We start from the raw sequence: 25,735 nt of genomic DNA, 5'->3' as shown, positions 1-25,735 counted from the left end.
CCACAGCTCGTATTTTACAGAATCTGATTTTTGTTTTGAGATAGCCATTTGTTGACGTAGCAACTTCGAGAACAGATCATCCGATTGGAAACTGGAAGAGCCGGTTCCCTTTTTAATAGTCGAAATTAATTGGAGGGAAACTAGCCCCCTCCCTCGGCCATTATTTTCCCCAAACACATCCAATTAAAATTGTTGATATAGTCATTTTGTTCCAACGTAATTCAAAGGACCGGAAATTATGGCTCTAAGGATGACCGCCCCCACAACCCTCAGGGCAAAGTAAGTTATGCCCTGGTGGCATGTAAGGTGTATATATAGAAAGGGTGATCGTATAAACTTTGGAGGGGGCTCGTTAAATTTTTAATCAGAATTCCTAGTGCCCTTTTTAAGATTTAGAGTGATCGAAGTGTGGATAGCCCCCCATCTCCCTAATCTCGTATTTTCCCGTAATCCATCTGATAGAAATTTTGAGATGGCCACTTGTTGCCGTAGAAACTTCAAAAAATGCTCATTTGATTGGAAATTGAAAAGGCTAGTGCCCTTTTTATTAGTCAAAAGTGATAGGGAAGCAACATGCCCTCCACGCACACCAATTCTCGAAACATATCTAATCAAAATTTTGAAATAGCCATTTTGTTCAGTGTAGTTGAAAGGTCTGGAAATTATGTCTTTGACAACCCCCGTACCTTCTCAAGATCAGAAGATAATTTTCACTTTACTGAAAAAAAGGCTATGGATTGTCAGTTTAGTATACATATACTGATACATACTACTTAAAGTTTTAATAATTTTTAATGCGATTAAAGTTAAAAAAGTTAAAACATTTTAAACGCAATTTCTTTATTTAAATCATACAATAAATAACCGACTAAAACTCAAAACGAGTAAAAATTAACATGAATCGGGCTAATAACCTCCATGCCTTCTCAAGACCAGAACGTAATTTGCACTCTACTGAAAAAGTACATTTAAAATGTTTTCACTTTGTTTTTAGTTGTTTTAAATGTTTTTACTAAATATATGAAGGGAGAAGTCCTCCCCCTTGCACTCCAATTACAGCGCGAGTGTCTGGTGCCCTTTTTAAGAGTAACAAGAGATTGGAGGGCAAGCAGCGCTTCTCTCAAGCCCATTCATTTTCCAAACGCATTCAGTCAAAATTTTGAGACATCCATTTTGATCAGTGTAGAACCGTCCAGCAACTATGTCTTTAGGGATATTAGGCATGTCCACCCCCCACAATTATGCAATCGACCCATTATGCTTTAAAACTAACTGTTACTTTAAAATAAACCAAAAGGCATTGTGTTAAATGGTTGCCAATAAAACACCTTAGCAGTTGATATTAAGTTGAAACTTCTGGGGATACTACTATTACTAATTCTACTCTTACAATTAAAAGAAATAAAAAAGAGTGTAAGTGTATCGAGGTTATCAAAGAACATAGATAGAATCTTTTGGGAATGATATTAAGTTTTATTTTTCAGGTCAACTTCAGAAGCCATAAAATTAAATTAAAGAATACTATTTGTGGCTGAAAAGATCTACAATTTTTTTTTTCCATGAAAAAGACCATTTCAGTAAAAAACGAACAGAAATTAATTTGAGAAACTTTTTCCACAAGACAAGTTTTTCAAAGGAAAGTAAAGAGCTCCATTAAGCCAAGAATGAGCAAAAATACAGTCAAATGATCTTCCAAGCCTAAAACTAACAAATCACTGTCAATACATGAATGATACTCAAAACAAGCAAAATTTAATATGAGTAGGACTGATAACCCCTATGCCTTTTCAAGACCGTAACACAATTAGTGCTTTACTGAAAATAAAATACATTTGAAATGCTTTCACCTTTCTTACTTTTACAAATGAAAAATTATCTAAACCCTAATAGAGAAATGTCAGTAAATGTAAATTTTATTGACTATCCACGGTCATTTGTTTATTTGTTTTTTTCAGTAAAGCACGAATTTTGTTCTGGTCTTGAGAAGGTATAGGGGCTATAAACCCTACTCATGTTAATTTTTGCTCGTTTTGAGTTTGACTCGGCTATTTATTATAATTTCTGTTCGTTTTGATTTTTAATTATTTATTGATAGTGAATCGTGGCAGTTTTAAACTTGGAAGATTATTTGACTTTATTTTTGCTCATTCTTGGCTTAATGGAGCTCTTTACTTTTATTTGAAAAAATTATCTTGTGGAAAAGGTTTTTTAAATTAATCAAGTCGAGCAATGAGGTGGACGAGCTTCATTAAAAGACAACAATTCAAATCTTAAAAGTTTTAGCCAGTTGTTTTCATAGAATCTTCAGATGCAAGACTGCCAGACGTGAACGTAGTCTTACTCATTTGAATCACATTGTCATAGAATGAATTGTAGTTCAACCTGGAAAGAAAACATCTTTTTTACTAGTTTTGTTCAGGAAATACTTAAATACTTCTAGAAATGATCGAAATCCATATCAATTGGTTCAAGAAAAAGAACTCCGATTCTGTACTCAAAGTTCTGAAGAAATATATAAATTTGCTCATTAGTTGAAAACAAGCATGTGCGCAGGATATAAGGAGGACGGACTCTGTGCCTCCCCCCCCGACAAAAAAGAAAAGGCGTCCGGATAGCCACTGTTTTCTGCTCATATGTTATATACTTTCACGCAATTTGCTTGTTTTCAGGAGGTTTGATGAACTCCTCCCAGAATAAAATTGTTATTATAAGAGGCTAGTTTACAGAAAGGCAAAAATTACCTTCTCAAAAATCAAAATTTCGCAAATTTGAATATTCGGGTAAAGCAGAACAAACAAAAAAAATTCTTGAGCGTATCAAAACAAGAGCTAAGAGCTCATATGGCACTTGTGACGAGGCAAGAAGAGCTAAGAGCCAAGAGATCATATGGTACGAGCTCTAACAAAATTCTATGAATCAATAGATTGATTTAAAAGGAAAATAAGAGGCTTAATGCCGTTCAGGATTTAAAATAAGAGATCTGAGTCACGATGTCCTTCTATATATCAAAATTCATTAAGATCCGATCACCAACTCGGAAGTTATAAATACCTAATTTTTTCAAATTTTTCCTCTCCCTTTAGCCCCCCAGATGGTCGAAACTGGGAAAACGACTTTATCAAGTCAATTTGTGCAGGTCCCTGACACGCCTACCGATTTTCATCGTCCTAGCACGTCCAGAAGCACCTGACTTGCCAAATCACTGAGCCGCTGCCCCCAACTCCCCCAAAGAGAGCGAATCCAGTGCGGTTCCGTCAATCACGTATCAAGGACATTTGCTTATTCTATTCACCAAACTTCATCCCGATTCCTCCACTCCAAGTGTTTTCTAAGATTTCCCCCTCCAACTCCCCCCAATGTCAAAGATCTGTTTGGGATTTGAAATAAGAGCTCTGAAATATGAATTCCTTCTAAATATCAAATTTCATTGAGATCCGATCACCTATTCGTAAGATAAAAATACCCCAGTTTTCCCGTTTTCCAAGAATTCCGGTTTCCCCCTCCAACTCCCCCAATGTCACAGGATCTGGTCGGAATTTAAAATTAGAGCTTTAAAGCACAAGGTCCTTTTAAATGTCAAATTTCATTAAGATCTGGTCGCCCTTTCGTAAGTTACAAATACCTCAATTTTCAAAATTACCCCCACCCCAACTCCACCAAAGAGAGCAGATCTGGTCCGATTATGTCAGTCACGTATCTTAGACAGATTTTTATTCTTCCCATCCAGTTTCATCCTGATCTCACCGCTTTAAGTATTTTCTAAGACTTCCGGTCCCCCCAACTGCCCCCCCCCCCCTAATTACGCTGGATCCGGTTGAGATTTAAAATAAGAGATCTGAGTTTCGAGGTCCTTCTAAATATTAAGTTTCATGAAGATCCGATCACTCCTTCGTAAGTCAAAAATACGTCATTTTTTCTAATTTTCCAGAATTAACCCCCCCCCCCGATAGAGCGGATCCGTTCCAATTATGTAAATCAAGAATCTTCTGCTTATTTAAAGACTTCTGCTTATTTTTCCCACCAAGTTTCATCCCGATCCCTCCAATCTAAGCGTTTTCCATGATTTTAGGCTCCCCCCCCAAACTCCCTCCTAATGTCACCAAATCCGGTCGGGATTTAAAATAAAAGCTTTGAGACACGATATCCTTCTAAATATAAAATTTCATTGAGATCCGATTACCCGTTCGTAAGTTAAAAATACCTCATTTTTTCTAATTTTTCAGAATTAACCCCCCCCCCCCCAACTACCCCAAAGAGAGCGGATCCGTTCTGGTTATGTCAATCATGTATCTAGGACTTGTGCTTATTTTTACCACCAAGTTTCATCCCGATCCCTCCATTTTAAGTGTTTCCCATGTTTTAAGTTTCCCCCTCCCAACTCCCCCTAATGTCACCAGATCCGGTCGGGATTTAAAATAAGAGCTCTGAGACACTATATCCTTCTAAACATCAAATTTCATGAGGTCCGATAACCCGTTCATAAGTTAAAAATACCTCATTTTTTCTAATTTTTCAGAATTACTCCCCTCCCCCAACTACCCCAAAGAGAGCAGATCCGTTCCGGTTATGTCAATCATGTATCTAGGACTTTCGCTTGTTTTCCCTACCAAGTTTCATCCCCATCCCTCCACTCTAAGTGTTTTCCAAGTTTTAGGTTTCCCACTCCCAACTCCCCCCCCCGATGTCACCAGATCCGGTCGGGATTTAAAGTAAGAGCTCTGAGCAACGATATCCTTCTAAATATCAAATTTCATTGAGATCCGATCACCCATTCGTAAGTTAAAAATTCCACATTTTTTCTAATTTTTCAGAATTAACCCCCCCCCCCAACTACCCCAAAGAGAGCGGATCCGTTCCGGGTATGTCAATCATGTATCTAGGACTTGTGCTTATTTTTCCCACTAAGTTTCATCCCGATCCCTCCACTCTAAGTGTTTCCCAAGATTTTAGGTTTCCCCCTCCCAACCCCCCCCCCCCCCCAATGTCACCAGATCCGGTCGGGATTTAAAATAACAGCTCTGAGACACGATATCCTTCCAAAGATCAAATTTCATTAGGATCTGATCAACCGTTCGTAAATTAAAAATACTTCAATTTTTCTATTTTTTTCCGAATTAACGGCCCCCCCACTCCTCCCCCCCCAGATGGCCAAATCGGGAAAACGACTATTTCTAATTTAATCTGGTCCGGTCCCTGATACGCCTGCTAAATTTCATCACCCTAGCTTACCTGGAAGTGCCTAAAGTAGCAAAACCAGGACCGACAGACCGACAGAATTTGCGATTTTGACATTCGGTCCAATTTATTTTTACTCGATACTAAATTCATTTCAGCGCTAAATCTTGATTTTTATTCTTATTTCTCTAAAAAGTAGTATTTTTTCATCGGCCAGGAAGTGCTACCATCCACTTTGACAAATCATTTCCGTTCATAGTTACAGTTAACTTTACAAAGTTATTTGCCGTTTTTAGGACCGAGGAACAGGAGCAGTATAAGCATCTTAACAACTTTATTATCTCTCTCATTGCTAAAGAAATTAAGGACCTGTCTTTGCTCCTTTATTGGTGGTGATACTAGAAAGCTGGTCCAGGGCATGAAAACCAACCTTTAAAATAAAAGAGATTCAAGTTTCTTTTTAAAGCTGATCAATATTCCTTGAGGAGTAACGTCAACTCTGGATAACTCGAACCTTCATAGCTCGAAATCCTCGACATCTCGAATTATTTTCAATCCACCTAGAAAAACCTGTCTAAGTCGAAGAAAAAACCCTGCGTAGCTCGAAATAATTTTGCGGTTATATTTTACGTCTGTAAGTCAAAATGACCCATATTACCTCTTTAATTCGAAATATTACCAATATTACCTCTTTAACTCGAAATTCAGTATATGAGTCTTCATTTAATTTCCACTTCACCTCCACAAATCAAAGTTTAACTCTGTATCTCAAAGTTTTTTCAACGGGACTCAGTTAGTCGAAACAAGGGTATAATGGTTGCATCGGTATATGTATATTAAACTGTCTATCCACACTCACTTGTTTTTGTTCTTCTTTGAAGAAGAACAACATACAGGATATAAGGTAAAGGGCTGTAGACTTTTATATGTATTAGTTATATATATATATATATATATATATATATATATATATATATATATATATATACATGTATGTATTATATGTATAATAATTTTATACGTATATATCAAGTCTATAATACACTAGTAAAGCTAGGCCTATTCTTAACTTTGTAATGGCTGCAGGGAGTGAATTTAGCAATTTTGTACCTCTGTAACTCGAATTTTCACTTGGCTTATCTCCGTAACTTGTTACCTTTATAGGTCAAATTTTATGTACATTGACCTCTATAACTCGAACTATGCATACTTCGAAATATACATCACTCGCAGATAAATCGTGGTCATGACGACTGTATATATTTGACATATGTACATATGTACATATTTGATACATGTACATTGTGATAGTTTTTGTATGTGAAAAAAATCTGTTATTTAGAAGAGCTGACTACTTCTCTGTTGTAAAAGCCTACATACTAAATAAACAAAAGAATTACTATACTCAAACTCATTGTCTGCAACTCACTGCAGAAAGAAGCTACAATGAGAAAGTAGGCCTTTGGCTTCTCCAAAATCCCCCTTCTCGTCCCGGTATCAGGTTCTCAGCTGTAGATTAGGCATGTTGCAACTAATTTAAACAGTAGTTACACAAGTTTTTAGTCTGCATGGCCAAAGGATCTAAGTAGGGCTAGGACCCTCCCTCGCTCCTCTCCCCTCCCACTTCCAAACTTTCAGCAGAAACTAAAGCGCAGTACACCTATATTAAATAAATACATGCAATAACTTTCAATCTAGATGAATTAAGGCACACAATGCCCCCTCTCTCCTTAAAAAAACTTTTACTCGATAGATAGACATGCTTTACCTATTTTGAAGTAAAAATATGCAACGATTAGATTAAATAGATTCATCCAACAATGAATTTAAACAATAAGAGATCAGATATATCATCTTATACCTTGCAAGACTCTGAGGCTGTGAATGCAGGGAGAACCGGGCGGAGAAGAAGGCAAAATATGGTCCCTTAGACCCTTAAAATGTCCCCTTCCTTCCAGCTGCAACTCTAAATTTTGGTAGAACACTAGAAATATTACACTCTGTTTAAATCGAAAACATACAATGATTTATATGACTTATGACATACAAAAGCACAACTTCCCTCTCCCAACGACATTTTAGCAGATAGATAGATATGCTGTAACTAGCTGGAAGACTTCCAATCTGTATGATTAGAGAGCGAAAGAGAGACAGTTACTGCTCTTGCCCACCCTCCAACCTCCAACCTCGCTATTTACCTCCAACCTCCAGCTCGTGAGGACTTTCTAATTCCTCTCGTAACTAGATTTTTAGCAGAAAGGTAGGCATTTCACGCCCTATTTGAATCAAATAATATGTTCAGTGTCGATCTGCATGATCGAAGGCACAAATTGGGCCATTGAACCCTCTGGGGCAACCGGCAAGGTTCCATCACAAAATTTTCAACAGAGAGATCCGCTGGAGATAGTTGAGGGCTGTTGAAAACGTGAGTGACACACAAATACTTCACTTTTACTTTTATTCAATCTTAGAATACGCATAAGCCAGTCAAATAAAATTCTTCTTGATTTAGGACAACGATGTGCTAGGACTAAAGATAGCGTCTGCGAAATTCAGTACCGTAACATCACACTACTCCGCAAAAGAACCTGATAAGGCTCAACAGCATTGTTACTGTAAAAAGGATCGGAGCTAATACCTCCCCGCCTAGTCCCTTAATATACAGGAACCAACATAACAAGCCTATTTGCCAGTGCAGACGACTAGTGAAATTCGAACTTTCCTATTAACCTACCGTATAGATCTCTACTAGCTACAACAATAGACCTACACAGCCCGCTGATGAGCACTTAAAAGTAGTTGAGCATGTACGCCATAGTTGAAAGCTTTCCTAAGCACAAGCTTAATTACAACCATAGAAATTTCTTCATCATAATAAATCAGCAATCCGAACAAGCCCACACAAAAAATAATAATTGATTACTGTTACTAACTTTGGCACTCCCAATAGGTTCACTCAATAGATACAAATCCAACTTCATGAAATTAGTGCATTCTATCCATAACACTTATGCACAACATCAAATGCTATGAGATAAATGAGACCAAACCCCCACATGAGACAAAAAATTCATTTTTAGTTTCAATATTGCTACAACTGGTGGAGAAAACATCGATTGGCTTATATGCTATGACTGTGCATTTTAGAAAGGACTTCATCAAACTGGCTTCTAATAAGATATATATTGTTCAGTAGCAAAGTTTTATAGGTTTTTTTCTCTCTACCAGTCCCCATTTCTAGAGAGCATTCACGTAATTGGATAAAGTTAAGATAAAACAATTGATGAAATATTTTCCAGAAATTAAGAAGGGGAGTAAATTAAGAACTACCAGAGCTGCTTAATTTCCAGAAATTAAGAAGAGAAGTTCGTCAGGGACATTCTACCGTAGGTTAATACAGAAGCTGCTTACCTGTCCAAAAGAGCCGATCTCTTTTCACTACTAGCTTCAAACTGAACCACAGTTACTTTTTCAATGAACGAAACCAAAAGAGCTGAAAATTGCAAGTCCATCTTTTTAATCGTTTCTTCAAAAGTATCTGCCGTTGAAATCTGCTTCGGCTCTTGCTGAGCCTATCAAAGAAAAAACTAATAAAGGGGAAGCTAAATATCAAAGTGGGCTAAATCATTTTTTTTTTACATTCTCGTGGCATCAATTATTAAAAGCGGAATCACCAAAATTAGTCAATGCTTGTGCACAAAGGTCCATTACTATTACAGTACCGATAACCCGATATAACCTTTTTTTCTAAATTAGGATTTCCGCTTGTTTTTTCACGTGCTATTTTTCACTAACTTTTTTAACTCCGAGAAAAACAAATCTTCAGTTCATGACAATTATCTGCATATGTAGTATAAAGCTACAATTCCACACATTTTTAGTTTTCTTCATCAAAAATATAAATAGGCTACTATAATCAAAAACAGACTTTAAAACTGAAGACTTTGAATGAACCCCGTTAATGAATCCTCTCAGCCAATGAGGCAGAACTATCTATGACCCGGAAGTAATTATTTTATTCTGCATAAATATAGTTTGTTTTAATCATAATATTTCAGTTTGTCTACTGATGACGATCCCTCATGTATATAGTCAAAATATCCAGAACTTTTGTATCTGTTTTTCACTGTCTAGTAAAAGGACTTATCCCAATTTAAACTTTTATTTGTTCGTCATAGAAAGGCAGTGTGGTCTTTAAAAAACACCTATGATGTATATATGGGGATGATAGACCAAGCAAGCAAGTGTACAACTATAAATTCAGCAACATTTTATTTAAATGTTTTTAACAACTATAAACTAGGTGTTGGGGTGGCGCTTCGCGCCACCCCAACACCTAGTTGGTGGGGGCACTTCGCACCCCCCAAGCCCCCCCGCGCGCGTAAGTCGTTACGCGCCATTGTAGTTGTGTCCCTGTGTCCCGGTCGTCATTTATATTCCTTGTGTCCCGGTGTCCCGGTCGTCATTTGTGTCCCGGTCTGTATATACACTCGTTTTTGAATTGGTCTTTTTTAGTTTTTAACCTTTTTTTTAGTTTTTTTTAGTTATACCTCATGATTCTAATGATTGCCCTTGAGCTTTGTTGATGGTGATTGATAATCGAACATTCCCTGTGTCCCCGTCGTCATTTATATATCCTCCTGTGCCCCCCGGCGTCCCCGTTGTAGTTGTGTCCCTGTGTCCCGGTCGTCATTTATATTCCCTGTGTCTCGGTCGTCATTTGTATCCCGGTGTCCCGGTCTGTATATACATTCGTTTTTGAAATGGTATATGATGAAATAAATTTTTGTATTTTTCCCCTTTTTTTCTTTTAATTTTTTTTTATTTTTATTTTTTTTAGTTTTGTTTTTCTCCTTTATTTTTCATTTTTTTCCTTTTTTTCTTTTTTTCTTTTTTAGTTTTTTAGTTTTTTAGCTTTTTTAGTTTTTTTTTATTAGTTTTTAGTTTTTTTTTCTTTTTAGTTTTTTTGTAGTTTTTACCTTTTTTTTAGTTTTTTCAGTTTTTTTTTTACTTATGCCCTGGTCGTCATTTATACTCCCTGTGTCCCGGTCGTCATTTGTGTCCCCGTGCTTTGTTGATGGTGATTGCTAATCGAACATTCCTTGTGTCCCAGTCGCTTTCTCTTTGAGTGTCCCGGTCGTCATTTATATTCCCTATGTGCCAGTGTCCCGGTCGTCATTTGTGTCCCGATGTCCCGGTCTGTAATTTCGTCAGTCGAAAACATGACGTCAGTCGACACACAAACATGACGTCACTCGACAGACACACACACACACAGACAACTTATTTATATATATATAGATTAAAGAACTCGAGACTTTAAATGAACCGAAAACTATCTGTGACCCAGAAGTAATTATTTTTTTCTGTATAATATAGTTTGTTTTAATTGTAATACTTTAGTTTATCTGCTGATGACGATCACTAATGTATGTGGTAAAATGTCTAGAACTTTTTGTGTTTGTTTTTCACTGTCTATTAAACTGACTTACCCCTATTTTAATTAATATATATTGGACCGTAGATTTCTTTTCACCCGGACATTTTCACACAGATCGAAAGTACGCGACTTTAAACTAGATGGTGTCAATTGACAACATAAGGTCAAAAAGGGTTAATCACGGTTATTCCACTAATAAACAAATATCCACCGATTCGAGGTACAAAGATTCCTATATAAATATGACAGTAACTTTTGTTTTCAGCTAAGATCAGACACGTGATTCTTAACGGCCAACAGTCAATTCTTAACGGTTAATTACATCACAAACAGATGCCATGAACAATGACAAAGCCAGTAAGAGAACAACTTGGAAGTTGAGTATAAGAAAGAAAGCACATTTGTAAGCAGGTTTCATGCATAAAACAGTTGAGCTATATCTTATAGTGGATTTGAGTATTTCCATGGAACTTAGCCCCATTCAAACACACCCCGGGTGATTTCACCCCTTGTGAAACTAACCCTCAATTTAATTCAACTCCCATTTAACTTAACTCCCGTACAATTCAACCCTCAATTTACTCCATTTTCATGAAGTTCAGCCCCTGTTAGACCCAACCCTCTCAGAACCAACTGCCATTCAAACCAACCCCATTCACCCCAACTCTCATCAAATCAACAATATAACTAGAAAATGTAATTCAGTCCGTTTTATCAGAAGCGATAAAAGCTGATTCAAATGAATTAGGTTTTATTTATTGGTTAATTCTCATGTATTTTTTTTATATATTTATTTCATGCTGCTTAAATGCAAAACTATTACTACCCCCCTCTAAAAACAAAATTTATCCTTCTATTCTATGTATTTAAAAATTAGCGAACATTTTTTTTAAAGCCCAGAACCCATACATACTTGAATCTCATGGTTGCAGCAATAGCTACAACCTAGTGCAGGGAAAACCACGGCCCATAGTAACCAAAAGCCAAAAAAACGCGTTAAAAACCCTCGACCGAAAAAATGTACATTAGAGGTGAATCAGGAATGATAGCTATTATTGGACTCACCTTAATAATACAGTTTATTGCAGAAACAATATTATAGGAATCAGAGGTAACACTATAACGTTTCTTATAGCAAAGGCCACAAGGCTCCTATGTTTTATTCTTTTCCCAGAGGCACTTCATATGGAAGTGGTTGTCGTATAAACTTCGGAAGGAGCGCATTCGATTGGAAATTTGAATTTCTAGTGCCTTTTATAAGAGTGGAAAGTGATCGGAGGGCAACTAGCCCCCCCACGCCTTTTTCCCTCAATGTTTCTGATAAAAATTTTCAGGTAGCCATTTTGTTAAAAGTAGTTCAAAGATCACATAACAAAAACTCCAACCCCCCAGGTCGAAACAACCCCAAGAGCCCAGAGATAGCCGTTATAAGTTATGCACAGGTGGCATATATTGTTCTTATGGAAGGGATGCTCTGGGGGTGAACTATTTGAAAATAGTTCAATGATCATGTTAGCCCGACCCCAGCCCCCACTCAAAAAAGCTAATTAACGATACTTAATTCCAAAACACATGGAAGCTGACCCTTGGCCCTCCATGGCCTGATCCCCCTCTCCCGCAAACACTTATCAATGATAATTCATGAAAACTGACCTCTGATCCTTCCTCCATGCGCCCCAAATACAATAATAATAATAATACCAAATTTGAACTATATTTTATTGCAAAATTATGGGAGATGACCCCTGGTCCTCCCTCCATGGCCTGCTTCCCCTCACAGAAAAAAATAGTTTACAATTATTTATCCCAAAACCATGGGAGCTGACCCCTGGTCCTCCCTCCATGGCTGACCCCTTCCCGTCTCCAAAACAACTTATCAAAGATATTTTATTCCAAAAACCAAGAGAACTGATCTCTGGCTCTCCCTCCATGGCCGACCCCCCCATCCCCTCCAAAAAGCTACTTATCAAAGATATCCAAAAAATTAGTGAGAGCTCAGACCTGGCCCTCCATGGCCCTAGCCTCCCCCCAAAAAATATATTAACGATATTCAGATTGGTAATACAAGACTCAGAGTTCGATCCCAGTTTTAGCAACATATAGCAGACAGCTATAGCACACACAGCAACACTCAAATCTTGTCCTGTGGTGATGCAGGGAGTTTCATATCAGATTGGTAATGCAGGACTCAGGGTTCGAACCCAGGTGTAGCAACACATAGTAGACAGCTGTAGAACACACAGCAACACTTGAATCTTGTCCTGTGGTGATAACGTGAGTTTCATATCTGATTGGTAATGTAGGACTCAGGGTTCGAACCCAGATGTAGCAACACATAGCAGACAGCTGTAGCACACATAGCAACACTCCAATCTTGTCCTATGATGATGCAGGTAATACAGGACTCAGAGTTCGAACCCAGCTGTAGCACACATAGCAACACTGAAAATGTCGTTGATGCAGGTAATGCAGGACTTAGTTCGAACCCAGCTGTAGCAACACATAGCAAACAGCTATAGCACACATAGCAACACTCAAATCTTGTCCTATGATGATGCAGGTAATGCAGGACTCAGAGTTCGAACCCAGCTGTAGCAACACATAGTAGACAGCTGTAGCACACATAGCAACACTCCAATCTTGTCCTATGATGATGCAGGTAATACAGGACTCAGAGTTCGAACCAAGCTGTAGCACACATAGCAACACTGAAAATGTCGTTGATGCAGGTAATGCAGGACTCAGTTCGAACCCAGCTGTAGCAACACATAGCAAACAGCTATAGCACACATAGCAACACTCAAATCTTGTCCTATGATGATGCAGGTAATACAGGACTCAGAGTTCGAACCCAGCTGTAGCACACATAGCAACACTGAAAATGTCGTTGATGCAGGTAATGCAGGACTCAGTTCGAACCCAGCTGTAGCAACACATAGCAAACAGCTATAGCACACATAGCAACACTCAAATCTTGTCCTATGATGATGCAGGTAATGCAGGACTCAGTTCGAACCCAGCTGTAGCAACACATAGCAAACAGCTATAGCACACATAGCAACACTCAAATCTTGTCCTATGATGATGCAGGTAATGCAGGACTCAGTTCGAACCCAGCTGTAGCAACACATAGCAAACAGCTATAGCACACATAACAACACTCAAATCTTGTCCTATGATGATGCAGGTAATGCAGGACTCAGAGTTCGAACCCAGCTGTAGCAACACATAGTAGACAGCTGTAGCACACATAGCAACACTCAAATCTTGTCCTATGATGATGCAGGTAATGCAGGACTCGGAGTTCGAACCCAGCTGTAGCAACACATAGCAGACAGCTGTAGATCACATAGCAACACTTAAATCTTGTCTTTTGATGACGCAGGTAATACAGGACTCAGAGTTAGAAAACAGCTGTAGGAACAAACTGTAGGGTCGATGCAAGGACCTTAGTAGTCAAGACGCCGTCAATCCGATACAACACAACCTTCAAAGAGCATAATTGATTTAGCATTGGTTAAGAGCAGAAAACTATGTTTTCGGATCCTTTAACTAATACTTTAATGAAAACGACACCAATTGAAGGAGAGTCAAAAAAGCGGTGTCAAATTATCAAATTCAATTGAATTAAGAAATTCTAGCTCACAATCAACTCCTCCTTTCGTTTAATGCATCAAAGAATCATCCATTTTATAGAATTTATTTTTTCTTGGGACTTGTTGTGATTCTTACTATTTCTCCTCTCCTAAAAGCAGATTTCTTTGTCCATTGTTTCTCTTTGGGATTCGTTCTGATGCTTGTTGTTGTATGTCTTCTAGCATGTCTCTTGTTGCGCTTCATTTTCATGCATTATTACCTCAGAAATTTCCATACCTTTCGCTTTAGCTGTTCGTATTCATTTAAAATCATACGTAATTTCACACAACTTCGCAGATTTTGTAGTGCAACATTTCAGTTTGCAGTTCAATGTAATTTTGCTCTTTCTTATTCCAAGTATTTTTAACCCATGGGGAAAAAAATGATGTATTTTTTGCTCTTTGAATGTTTATAAATGTAACATCACTCATATGATTTTTTTTTCTTCTGGCATTAATGCAATCCCTCTTTCCTGTTTATCCTTCACCGACACCAAATTAGCTTCATTCTGTTCCAGGCTGGTCAAAATTTCAGACACAAATTCATTTACCCCTTCCTGCGTATATTTGCAGACGACAAAATAACACTTCTTTACTCTAGAGTGAAAAATCAGCAATCATTGATTTAAGTAATTCTTGCGTGAAACCAAATCTTCCTGTTCATCCCTCACAGACTTACACACGCTAAACCAACGCGTTCCTTCATTTCATTGTATTTTTGCTTTTTCTTCTAACAGCAGGTTACGCTGTGCAACGTTTTCCTTTGCAATTTAAAGTGATTTATGCTATATATATATATATATATATATATATATATATATATATATATATATATATATATATATATATATATATTGTTTATTCTGGTTAATTGGACGTGGTATCGACAATATTGCGATATTTGTTTTCTAAAATATTAACGCGAGTGACAGTGATTCAATAACAACAGCAGAAGTATTTTTTCATGTACAGAATTTCGTAATGTGTAAGCAGAAAAGCGACTGAATTAGATATAATAATGCGGTCACATGTATCACATTTACTACAACAAGTAATTTAAAAATAAAATAAGTGTGATTTCCTGATCTCCGGCGATTCGGGCCAAACGTCCCAAGCATCCCCTTTGTGAGTTTATTGAAGTGCAAAGATCTTATGGATAGCAAAATTTTCTTTAGATTTCTTTCAACATGTTAAAGAGTAAACAACTAGCAATATAGCATCTTTTTATCTATTAATTTGTTTATACACTTAGCGTTAGGCAAACTGCTTGTCAAGAAACTAGTTGTGCTTTTCCTGAAGATTTTTTTTCTTTTTACCTTGTGCATAGTAAAAAAAAATTGATAAACAAAATTTATAGAATTTTTTCATCGTTAAACTTCGATTTTATCAAAGAAAAAAAAATTTTGAGAGGAAATTAGATTTACTACAACGATAATGATTAATTTCGAAAACGTTCCAAAGGAAGTGGCATTAAAAAAGGAAAACAAGCTTAGGGGTAAGCAGGTTTTACGCATCTAGGCTAGGCAATACCTCGTCATATTCATCAAAAGATGGCGGCTGGGATTTCAGGATTTTGTAGCTGAATTCAGCATCTATCTGGTAGCGACTCGTTCGCTATAATTAGAATCAAAGATGTATCTTTAATTTGAGGCGGAAATTAAATACTTTGATACAGAAAGTAAACTAAGATAGTATTGAGAGCTTTTAGCTAGGCCTAATTCTTTTAACGTAATTCTTCTACTCTGAATACAAGTTAATCCAAATATTAATTAGATTAATACTCGCATATACATAGATGAAACAATTTTCTATTAAGTTTTCATCAAATTAAAGAGCTAAATCATGTCGGTTTTAAATCGATTTAGACAAATCAAATTTATTTTGAACATAAAAATTATATTAAACATAAATATGTTATCCAATAAAATAAGTTAGATCACTAGATTTAAGTCATAATTCACAAATAGAAAATTTACTTGGAAGTCAGCCAATTTGGAAATCTGTGTAATTGCAAACTGCAAGTGCATTGCAAATAAAAATGTAAATGCACACTGCAATTGCAAAATAACTTTAGTGCTTCAAGGGAATATATCCATTGCAACAATAGAAATAGGGAAAACGATGTAGCTCATGCAATCAAAGCTGTTACAATTTTTTTTTATCTGTAAATCTAAGAGGAATGTAAGGGGTTTGACCCCCTCCCCCCCGAAATTTTTATAGGACTCTTAAAACCTCCCAACAATGAATATAAGATAATTTTGATCTGTTTTCAAATTTTTTGTACCCCCCCCCGGGATAAATCCTTTTGTAAAATACGTATCAAAAAAAATTCTGGATATGGCTCTGATTGTTGCACTCAAAAGTGTTGGTACTGTTTTAAATTGTTTTTAAAAAATAAAATTAAATTACAAATGCTTCGCTCAATTTTCGTAGCCTTTCAGGCTGGACATATTCTACTTTGAACTTTTAAAGTGCAGTAAGTCATTTATTAAGCAATTATCACCAGATAACTTTATTACAGATACATTATCTACCAAGTAATGCCAGAAAATGAAAGTATACACAAATAATGTTTCTTTTTTTTGCGTGAAGACAGTAGCAAAACCAAACCAAAACATAATTTCGACTACGTATTAACCTGAACTGAATATTAACCTCTGGTACACCTTCACTTGGAAGAATATCTTACTTAGTAAAATCAACTTCTAAGGAAATGACAAAAATCTAAGGTGTTTATTTTCAATATTTTCCTTGTATTAATTATTCTTGAGATACTCACAGACGGAATATGGGGGGGGGGACGACCCTTCCTAGACAGCAACGTCATAATTGCAATAGCCCTGGATATGGTATTGAAAATGAAAAGAGACAAAAAATAAATTTCTAAATGAAAGAAAGAGCAACATTGCAACTTAAAACAATCAGGGATCGTGTTAGGCATGTGAGGCCCCCTCAGCCTCTCGCTCCTTATATTAGAGTCTGATTGATTTCTTCAATGCTTCGAGAATGAAAGTTCTAGTGCGACAATGGAAATGGGATAAAAGTATTTTTATCAATGACTCAGTAATTGGGGGGGAAGCAATGAGCATTTGCTTTTAATAATAAAATTGTCCGATTAAATGATACGAAGGGCAATTGGTAAGTAGTAAACCCTCAGCTAATAACAACATTGTGACAAACTGGCAATAATTGTGACACAACAAATTTTCTTCGGTAAATTAATATTAAAACTTTAGCTTACAAAGCAGAGAGTTAAAGAGGTGGAGAGTTCCTTTTGAATGATTTTAGCCTATTTTTTAGGTGATTAATTGATTATCGCCTCATTTCTTCGTATCTTTGATATAAAGGCAGCACTCGTCGTTACAAGTAAAACAATTCCTTTTTCAACATAAGAATTTTTTCAATTTTTTTTATACATAGTCCCTAAAATAGGAAATTGTTGGAAAAAAATTTAATAAAAGCGTTCAGAAGCATACTTACAATCATGAAGGTGGAGAACTGTTCACAGACATTCAACAGTTTCGTTAACGTAGCAAGGACTTCTGTAAAAATGACCATACCGTCAGACAGGATTCTGCTTAACATGGCAGTGTGCTTCTGCAGGACGTCATCAACATTTGTTGCCTGAGAACAGTGGTCTTTTTTTACGAAATCGCGTTTTGGATAAAACAGAATAAGATAAGAAGAAGAAGAAAAAAAAAAATTGTCGGTGAAGATAAGAACAAAATTAAAGTTCTCTAATATTTTTCAACATAAAAAAATTGGAATCTTTGTAAAAAAAAAAAAAAACCTTCTGCTTAACATGGCAGTGTGCTTCTGCAGGACGTCATCAACATTTGTTGCCTGAGAACAGTGGTCTTTTTTTACGAAATCGCGTTTTGGATAAAACAGAATAAGAGAAGAAGAAAAAAAAACTATCGGTGAAGATAAGAACAAAATTAAAGTTCTCTAATATTTTTCAACATAAAAAAAAAATTTGTAAAAAAAAAAAAAACCTTGATCAAACTGGAAAAACAAAATTGTTGAGGAGACCTTGTTCTTTATTACTCTTAAACAGATGTTTTAGCTTATTTACGAAAGAAGAAAACACAAATAAGAAGCAAAATGAGAGATAAGATACATTTCCCAAGACAATACACTAACAAAAATTGAAGCTCCTTCGTTTGTTCAAGGAAGAGCGAAACTTAATAAAGATTTTTAACAGACATTTCTGTCGAAGACTGGAAGTAAAGCTAAACAGTTTTCGGTTATCAAAAGGCAATACGATTGTGGTTCAAGCCCTTCTACACAAACGTGTTACATTATTCATGAAATTAAAAACAACAAAAACTGAATAATCTAAAAAAAAAGATTGCATTGAACTTAGATTTTAGATGGCTTGTTTTGCTGCCATTTGGTATTACACATACGTGCTACATTATTTATGAAATTAAGAACAACACGAACTGAACAGTCCTTAGAAAAACAAGAGATCGCATTAAGCTTAGATTTTAGATGGCGAGTCCTGTTAAAACTGAACAGTCCTAAAAAGAAAAGAAAAAAAAGAAAAAAAAAAGAAAAGAAGATCGCATTGGACCTAAATTTTAGATGGTGTATTTTACTGCCGTTTGATATCACACATACGTGTTACATCAGTATCGTCAACCCGTGGTCCATGGACCACTGGTGGTTCATGAAAAGGTTTAGGTGGTCCACTAAGAAAAGGGATCATTATCAAACAATGTATATTTTTTGTATTTCATGAACAGAAAAAAAAGAAACGAAGTCAAAGAAACTTATCATAGGTTAAAAATTTAAAAGTTACGTTTAATATTATAAAGCTTTATTGTGACTGGAAAAGGCTAAAAACAATTGCTGTTGTACATCCTTGAATCAGCATACATCTATGTAAGGATGTATTCTGTTTTGCCTGTCTAATTTTGCGAATCCAGTATTAGTTTAGTTCCTATGAAGTAAGCCGAAGTAGATCAAATGGTAGAGCGTATTGTCATGGTCAGGCCCACTGTCCGTCTATGACGAAGGACGCTCCAGGTTAGTTCCTGTGAAGTGCACAAGTATCAATTCCAAAATATTTAATTAATGGACTTTCCTGAAACTACTGAGTAAGAAAAGGCAAGAACAGTGAAAAAAGGCAAGTGAATATTTTGCATTTCTTCGGAAAAAGTAAAGATAAAGTGATAAAATAATAATAATAGTCAGTTGATCAGTGAATCAGACTCACCAGAGCATCCACAGTCCTCGTCAGACAACATTACAAAGAATATTCAAAAAGGAGGCAAAAAGAAAAACGCAAATTATCAAGAAAATATGATTCAGATTATCTAATATTTGGATCTATTCAAGAACCTGCTAGTGAGCTGAACCCAAGGCTTCTTTGTGTTATTTATCATGAAACCGTGAAATTATGCCGTGAAACAGTCAATACTTGAAATTCACTTGGAATCCAACTTAGGCTGCCAAAACACTTGAATATTTTCAAAGAGCGCATGAAGGTATGAAAGGGTCTTAAAAATATGGTTGCTGAAGAAGTCCCTATTAATGGCTTTCTACTTGATAGCAATCCGAATTGCACAGAATAAAAAGCCATATACGATAGGAGAACACTTAATCAAACCTTGCATTTTACAAGCCTTTCAGGGTCATAATTGAGTAAATTGCTGAAGACATTGAAAATCAAGTTGTAACAATGGAAAAAAAATGCACCATTTTGTTCAATTCAACTTGATGAATCTATAGAAATCAGTAACAAAGCAGTATTTGTGTCGTAAGGGTTGAGTTTCAAGGAGAATTACAAGAAGAAATTTTTTACCCGCTGAACTTGCAGGACAGAGTAACTAGCTTCGATATTTTTGAAGCCCTTGATAGTTATTTGCTAAAGCATGAAATTGAGTGGGGAAAAGGTATAGGCATTTGTACAGACGGTGCTACAACATGACTGGACATTGCTGAGGAGTTGTTGAAAGAGTAGAAAATGTTAGCGACCCAGTCATTTGTCTACCCACTGTATTATACATCGTGAGCAGCTTCTGGAAAAAAGAAGAAATGTCACCAGAAATAAACGAAGTATTATCCAGTGTTATAAAAATTGTGAACGAAATTAGACATAAAGCTCTGTATTCTTGGATGTTTGAAATGGATTCCCTGCGAAGAATGGATTCTGCGAAGAAATGGATTCCCTGTACACTAACCTTCTTCTTCATGCCGAGGGGCTATTGAAGGGCAAAATACTGAGCCGACTGTTCGTCTTGAGTGAAGAAATTCGATTATTTGTTTTAGCGGCAAAATAAATCAGAAATTTCAAGGACTCTTGTCCGATAATGAGTGGGTAGCCAAGCTGGCATACTTTGCAGATATTTTTCTCTGTTAAATGAGCTAAAAATATCTTTACAGGGACAACTTAAGGATGTGTTTACATTACAAGGAAAGATAGACTGTTTTCGAAGAAAATCACTGTGGCAAACGCGGTTGGCAGATGGATATCTACAGATGTTTATAAATATTGATGAATATATGGAGGGGAAGGATCTCGAGTGTCATGGGGTATCCATGACTATTCAACGGCACTTACAATCAGTGACATAATATTTTGATTTTCATAACCCAAGGGAAGATGATCCCAGACATGGAAATACGTGAATAATAGATTCACTTGCATCTAACATCGAAGAGGACAAATTTAAGCACAAAAAAAAAAAAAAAAAAAAAAAAAAAAAAAAAAAAAAAAAAAAAAAAAAAAAACAGAAAGCCTCATTGATCTTTCTTGTGTTGATAGTCTCAAATTAAAATTCAATCCCTCTTTATCAAGAGCTCATTTTTGGGTCTTTCTAAAAAATGAATACCCATTAATTCATGAGAAAGCTATGAAAATTTTGAATCAATTTTCAACTACATATTTATGTAAAAAAAAAAAAACATTTTCATCTGTGGCAGTAATTAAAGCTCGGTATCACTCTCAGCTTGTGATCAATGCAGCTCTTTGTCTTGTAACATCGTTGAAACTGAATCTCCACATCATGATGTCAAATATACAAGAACAACCATCACACTATAAATGTCGTTTTTTTTCTTCTTTTGAAAAAATAATTACTATATATATATATATATATATATATATATATATATATATATATATATATATATATATATATACTAGCTGTTGGGGTGGCGCTTCGCGCCACCCCAACACCTAGTTGGTGGGGGCGCTTCGCGCCCCCCCAAGCCCCCCCGCGCGCGTAAGTCGTTACGCGCCATAATAGTTACGCGCCATTGTAGTTGTGTCCCTATGTCCCACCTGTGAATATAGATAGATATATATATATGGTTTTAACTACGTAAAACTTGCGAATATACAACATTCTTTGCTGTCCCATTGTCTTTGCATATAAATAGATTGTCAGGTTTACCGACTCTTGAACATGCAACATATAATGGTCCATGGGAAAACAATCTGTATTCAGATCTATACCTCATGATTCTAATGATTGCCCTTGAGCTTTGTTGATGGTGATTGCTAATCGACCATTCCCTGTCCCGGTGTCCCGGTCGTCATTTACATCCCCCTGTTTCCCCCGGTGTCCCCGTTGTAGTTGTGTCCCTGTGTCCCGGTCGTCATTTATATTCCCTGTGTCCCGGGTCCCGGTCGTCATTTGTATCCCGGTGTCCCGGTCTGTATATACATTCGTTTTTTAGTTTTGTTTTTCTCCTTTATTTTTTTCCTTTTTTTTTCTTTTTTAGCTTATTTAGATTTTTAGATTTTTTAGTTTTTTTATTAGTTTTTAGTTTTTTTTTCTTTTTAGTTTTTTTGTCCCGGTCGTCATTTATATCCCCCTGTTTCCCCCGGTGTCCCCGTTGTAGTTGTGTCCCTGTGTCCCGGTCGTCATTTATATTCCCTGTGTCCCGGTCGTCATTTGTATCCCGGTGTACCGGTCTGTATATACATTCGTTTTTTAGTTTTGTTTTTCTCCTTTATTTTTTTCCTTTTTTTTTCTTTTTTAGTTTATTTAGATTTTTAGATTTTTTAGTTTTGTCCTGGTCGTCATTTATACTCCCTGTGTCCCGGTGCTTTGTTGATTGCTAATCGAACATTCCTTTTGTCCTGGTCGCTTTCTCTTTGAGTGTCGTCATTTATTTTTTTCTTTTTTAGTTCTTTTAGTTTTTACCTTTTTTAGTTTTTTTTTTAGTTTTTAGTTTTTTTAGTTTTTTACCTTTTTTTAGTTTTTTTAGTTTTTTTAGTTTTTTAGCTTTTTTATTTTTTTTATTAGTTTTTAGTTTTTTTGTAGTTTTTGCCTTTTTTTTATTTTTTTTAGTTTTTTAGCTTTTTTATTAGTTTTTAGTTTTTTTTGTAGTTTTTGCCTTTTTTTAGTTTTTTTAGTTTTTTAGCTTTTTTATTTTTTTTATTAGTTTTTAGTTTTTTTTCTAGTTTTTGCCTTTTTTTTCTCTTTGAGTGTCGTCATTTATTAGTTTTTTCCTTTTTTTTTTAGTTTTTTATTGGTTTTTACCTTTATTTTAGCTTATTTTTCAGTTTTTTCCTTTTTTTTAGTTTTTTTTTATTTTTTATTTTTTTTAGTTTTTTACCTTTTTTTAGTTTTTTTAGTTTTTTTAGTTTTTTAGCTTTTTTACTTTTTTTATTAGTTTTTAGTTTTTTTTTGTAGTTTTTGCCTTTTTAGTTTTTTATTGGTTTTTACCTTTATAGTTTTTTTAGTTTTTTAGCTTATTTATTTTTTTTATTAGTTTTTAGTTTTTTTTGTAGTTTTTGCCTTTTTTAGTTTTTTCAGTTTTGACGTCACCTGATCCAGTTTTTTCAGGTGACGTCACCTGACACATCCATCCACACATCCACAGACAGACAGACAACTTATTTTTATATATATAGATATATATATATATATATATATATATATATGTACTAGTTGGTGGGGCGCTTCGCGCCCCCCCAAGCCCCCCCGCGCGCGTAAGTCGTTACGCGCCATATTAGTTACGCGCCATTGTAGTTGTGTCCCTGTGTCCCACCTGTGAATAGAGATAGATATAAATATATGTTTTTAACTACGTAAAACATGCGAATATGCAACATTCTTCGCTGTCCCATTGTCTGTGCATATAAATAGATTGTCAGGTATACTGACTCTTGAACATGCAACATATAATTGTCCATGGGAAAAACAATCCGTATTCAGATCTATACCTCATTATTCTAATGATGTGTCCCTGTGTCCCGGTCGTCATTTATATTCCCTGTGCCCCGGTCGTCATTTGTGTCCCGGTGTCCCAGTTTGTAATTTCTCTTTGAGTGTCCCGGTCGTCATTTATATTCCCTGTGTCCCGGTGTCCCGGTCGTCATTTGTGTCCCGGTGTCCCGGTCTGTAATTTCTATTCGAACAATCCCTGTGTCCCGGTCGTCATTTATACATCCCGCCTGTGCCCCCGGCGTCCCCGTTGTAGTTGTGTCCCTGTGTCCCGGTCGTCATTTATATTCCCTGTGTCCCGGTCGTGATTTGTGTCCGGGTGTCCCAGTCTGTAATTTCTCTTTGAGGTTCCTGGTCGTCACTTATATTCCCTCTGTCTCGGTCGTCATTTGTGTCCCGGTCTGTAATTTCTCTTTGAGTGTTTTTTCTTTTTAGTTTTTTTTTAGTTTTTTACCTTTTTTCTTTTTTCAGTTTTCTTTTTCTTCTTTATTTTTCAGCGTCACTATGAAGTACATATCGACGAACCTTTGTTTTTTTAACTTAAACCTGGTAGGCATTGATGACCTTATCCAAGTCAAAATCCCAAGCCCAATCATCATCGCTATCATTTTCAGTTTTGATATGTTTTCACTCTCGCTGTCCAGGTGGATTTTCATCTAACTGCGCGGTTTTGCGTTCTTTAGCCGCAAGCCTGTTTTCTTGCTGTTCTTGTGATTCCCCGGCACGCTTTCTTTTCTTACTTTCTCTATCAGCTGCAAGCCTGTTTTCTTGCTGTTCTTGTGATTCCTCGGAACGCTTTCTTTTCTTACTTTCTCTATCAGCAGCAAGTTTTTTGGCATAAACTCTTTGAGCAGCTTCCTCGGCTGTTGCCATTGTAGGTTCTTCAGTCATTTTACAATCAAACATTTTTCCGTGAACAAATGTCTTAAATACCATTAATGACGTCACCGTCATAGCAAAAATGACGACAACTAACTTCATGACGTCAGTCGACACAGAAACATGACGTCACCTGACAGACAGACACACAGACAGACAACTTATTTATATATATATATATATATATATATATATATATATATATATATATATATATATATATATATATATATATATATATGTATATATATATATATTTATTTATATATATATATATATATATATGTATATATATATATATATATATATATATATATATATATATATATATATATATAAATATAAATCCATATTAGAGGTCCTTGGTCCACCAAGTAGAAAATGGTACATTTAGTTGTCTATGAACGTCTAAAGGTTAGCAATAACTGTGTTACAATATATATGAAATTAAAAACAACGCAAACTGAACAGTCCTTAAAAAAAAGCAAAAAAAAAGCAAAGGTGATAGCATATATTTTTATGGATCGATAGTTCTTATTCAGTTTTATCCATCTGCCAAATTACGCTTACGTTCTTTGCTTTCCTTTTTTTGCAGATTGAAAAATACATAGAAAATAGGCAAAAACTTTCCTAAAACAAGTTAAATCATTCTGTAAGAAAGTAGTCCAAGTAATGTAATTCCAAGTAATGTAGTTCATTCGATACAGGCTATGACCGCAGACTTGTCACAAAGTCGCAGGTTTCATAGGGAATATAATTTTAAAAATTTATTTCATCGCAGGTAATGTAATATTTGGCTCAGAAGCATGGGCAGCTGAGAGACCTTTAGTGCTGAGTTCTTTATGAAATGATTTGAAATGCAGATATGAAATGAAATCCAGATAACAGTGATTGTAATTATAATGGTATAAACTTAAACTATGTTGATGTTTTCAAATTTCGCCATATAAGATAAACATTTGTAGATATAGCAGGCACGCAGATTCAAGCACTTGCTGTTGAATGGCCCCTTACTACGATTTTCTTGTAGGCTGCTAGCGCTGGGAAAAAAGAAGCTAGATAGGAGACGTATCGCGATTATCGATGTAAAAATACGGGTGTCCTTATTTTTGAATGGGGGACAGTAACTCTAGTCAAGGGCTTTTGATATGGTGATTTCAATGCTGTGCTCTTTCTTCTGCTTTTGTATCATGTCCTTCTTAATGAGTCTTCGGTTTTTTAAGACTTTTTATAGCTAAATCTGTATAATAATTACTATTTCCCATATTTTTAGAATTTTGATTTGCACGGTCAGTGGTTGCGATTTGCGCGGTCAGTGCACGATCCACTAGACTCCAGCTGAGGTTTTTTTTTATGGAATTGTACGAAGTGCCAAGTTTTAATGTTACTCCTTACTTTCAGTTAAAAAAATTGTTGTTTTT

The 25,735-nt window shown here is 35.8% G+C and overlaps 1 protein-coding gene across 3 annotated transcripts in view; it reads right to left on the bottom strand.

Moving 5' to 3' along the window:
• Positions 1-827: 827 nt before the first annotated feature.
• Positions 828-25,735, bottom strand: part of LOC136043862 (gamma-tubulin complex component 2-like) — a 92,791-nt gene continuing 67,883 nt past the window's right edge. Inside the window, exons 12-15 of one of the 3 annotated variants that reach the window (XM_065728813.1) lie at positions 17,731-17,874; positions 15,781-15,864; positions 8,587-8,747; positions 828-2,382 (exon numbers count right to left, since the gene is read on the bottom strand). In XM_065728813.1, the coding sequence (XP_065584885.1) occupies positions 2,280-2,382; positions 8,587-8,747; positions 15,781-15,864; positions 17,731-17,874 (492 nt within the window). In that variant the 3' untranslated portion in view covers positions 828-2,279. The remainder of the gene's footprint in view (positions 2,383-8,586; positions 8,748-15,780; positions 15,865-17,730; positions 17,875-25,735) is intronic. The other 2 variants (XM_065728815.1, XM_065728814.1) reach the window with 2 other exon arrangements.

Source organism: Artemia franciscana, chromosome 2 (genome assembly GCF_032884065.1).
Source record: "Artemia franciscana chromosome 2, ASM3288406v1, whole genome shotgun sequence".
Taxonomy (NCBI): domain Eukaryota; kingdom Metazoa; phylum Arthropoda; class Branchiopoda; order Anostraca; family Artemiidae; genus Artemia; species Artemia franciscana.
This window is presented reverse-complemented; position numbering and strand designations above follow the sequence as displayed.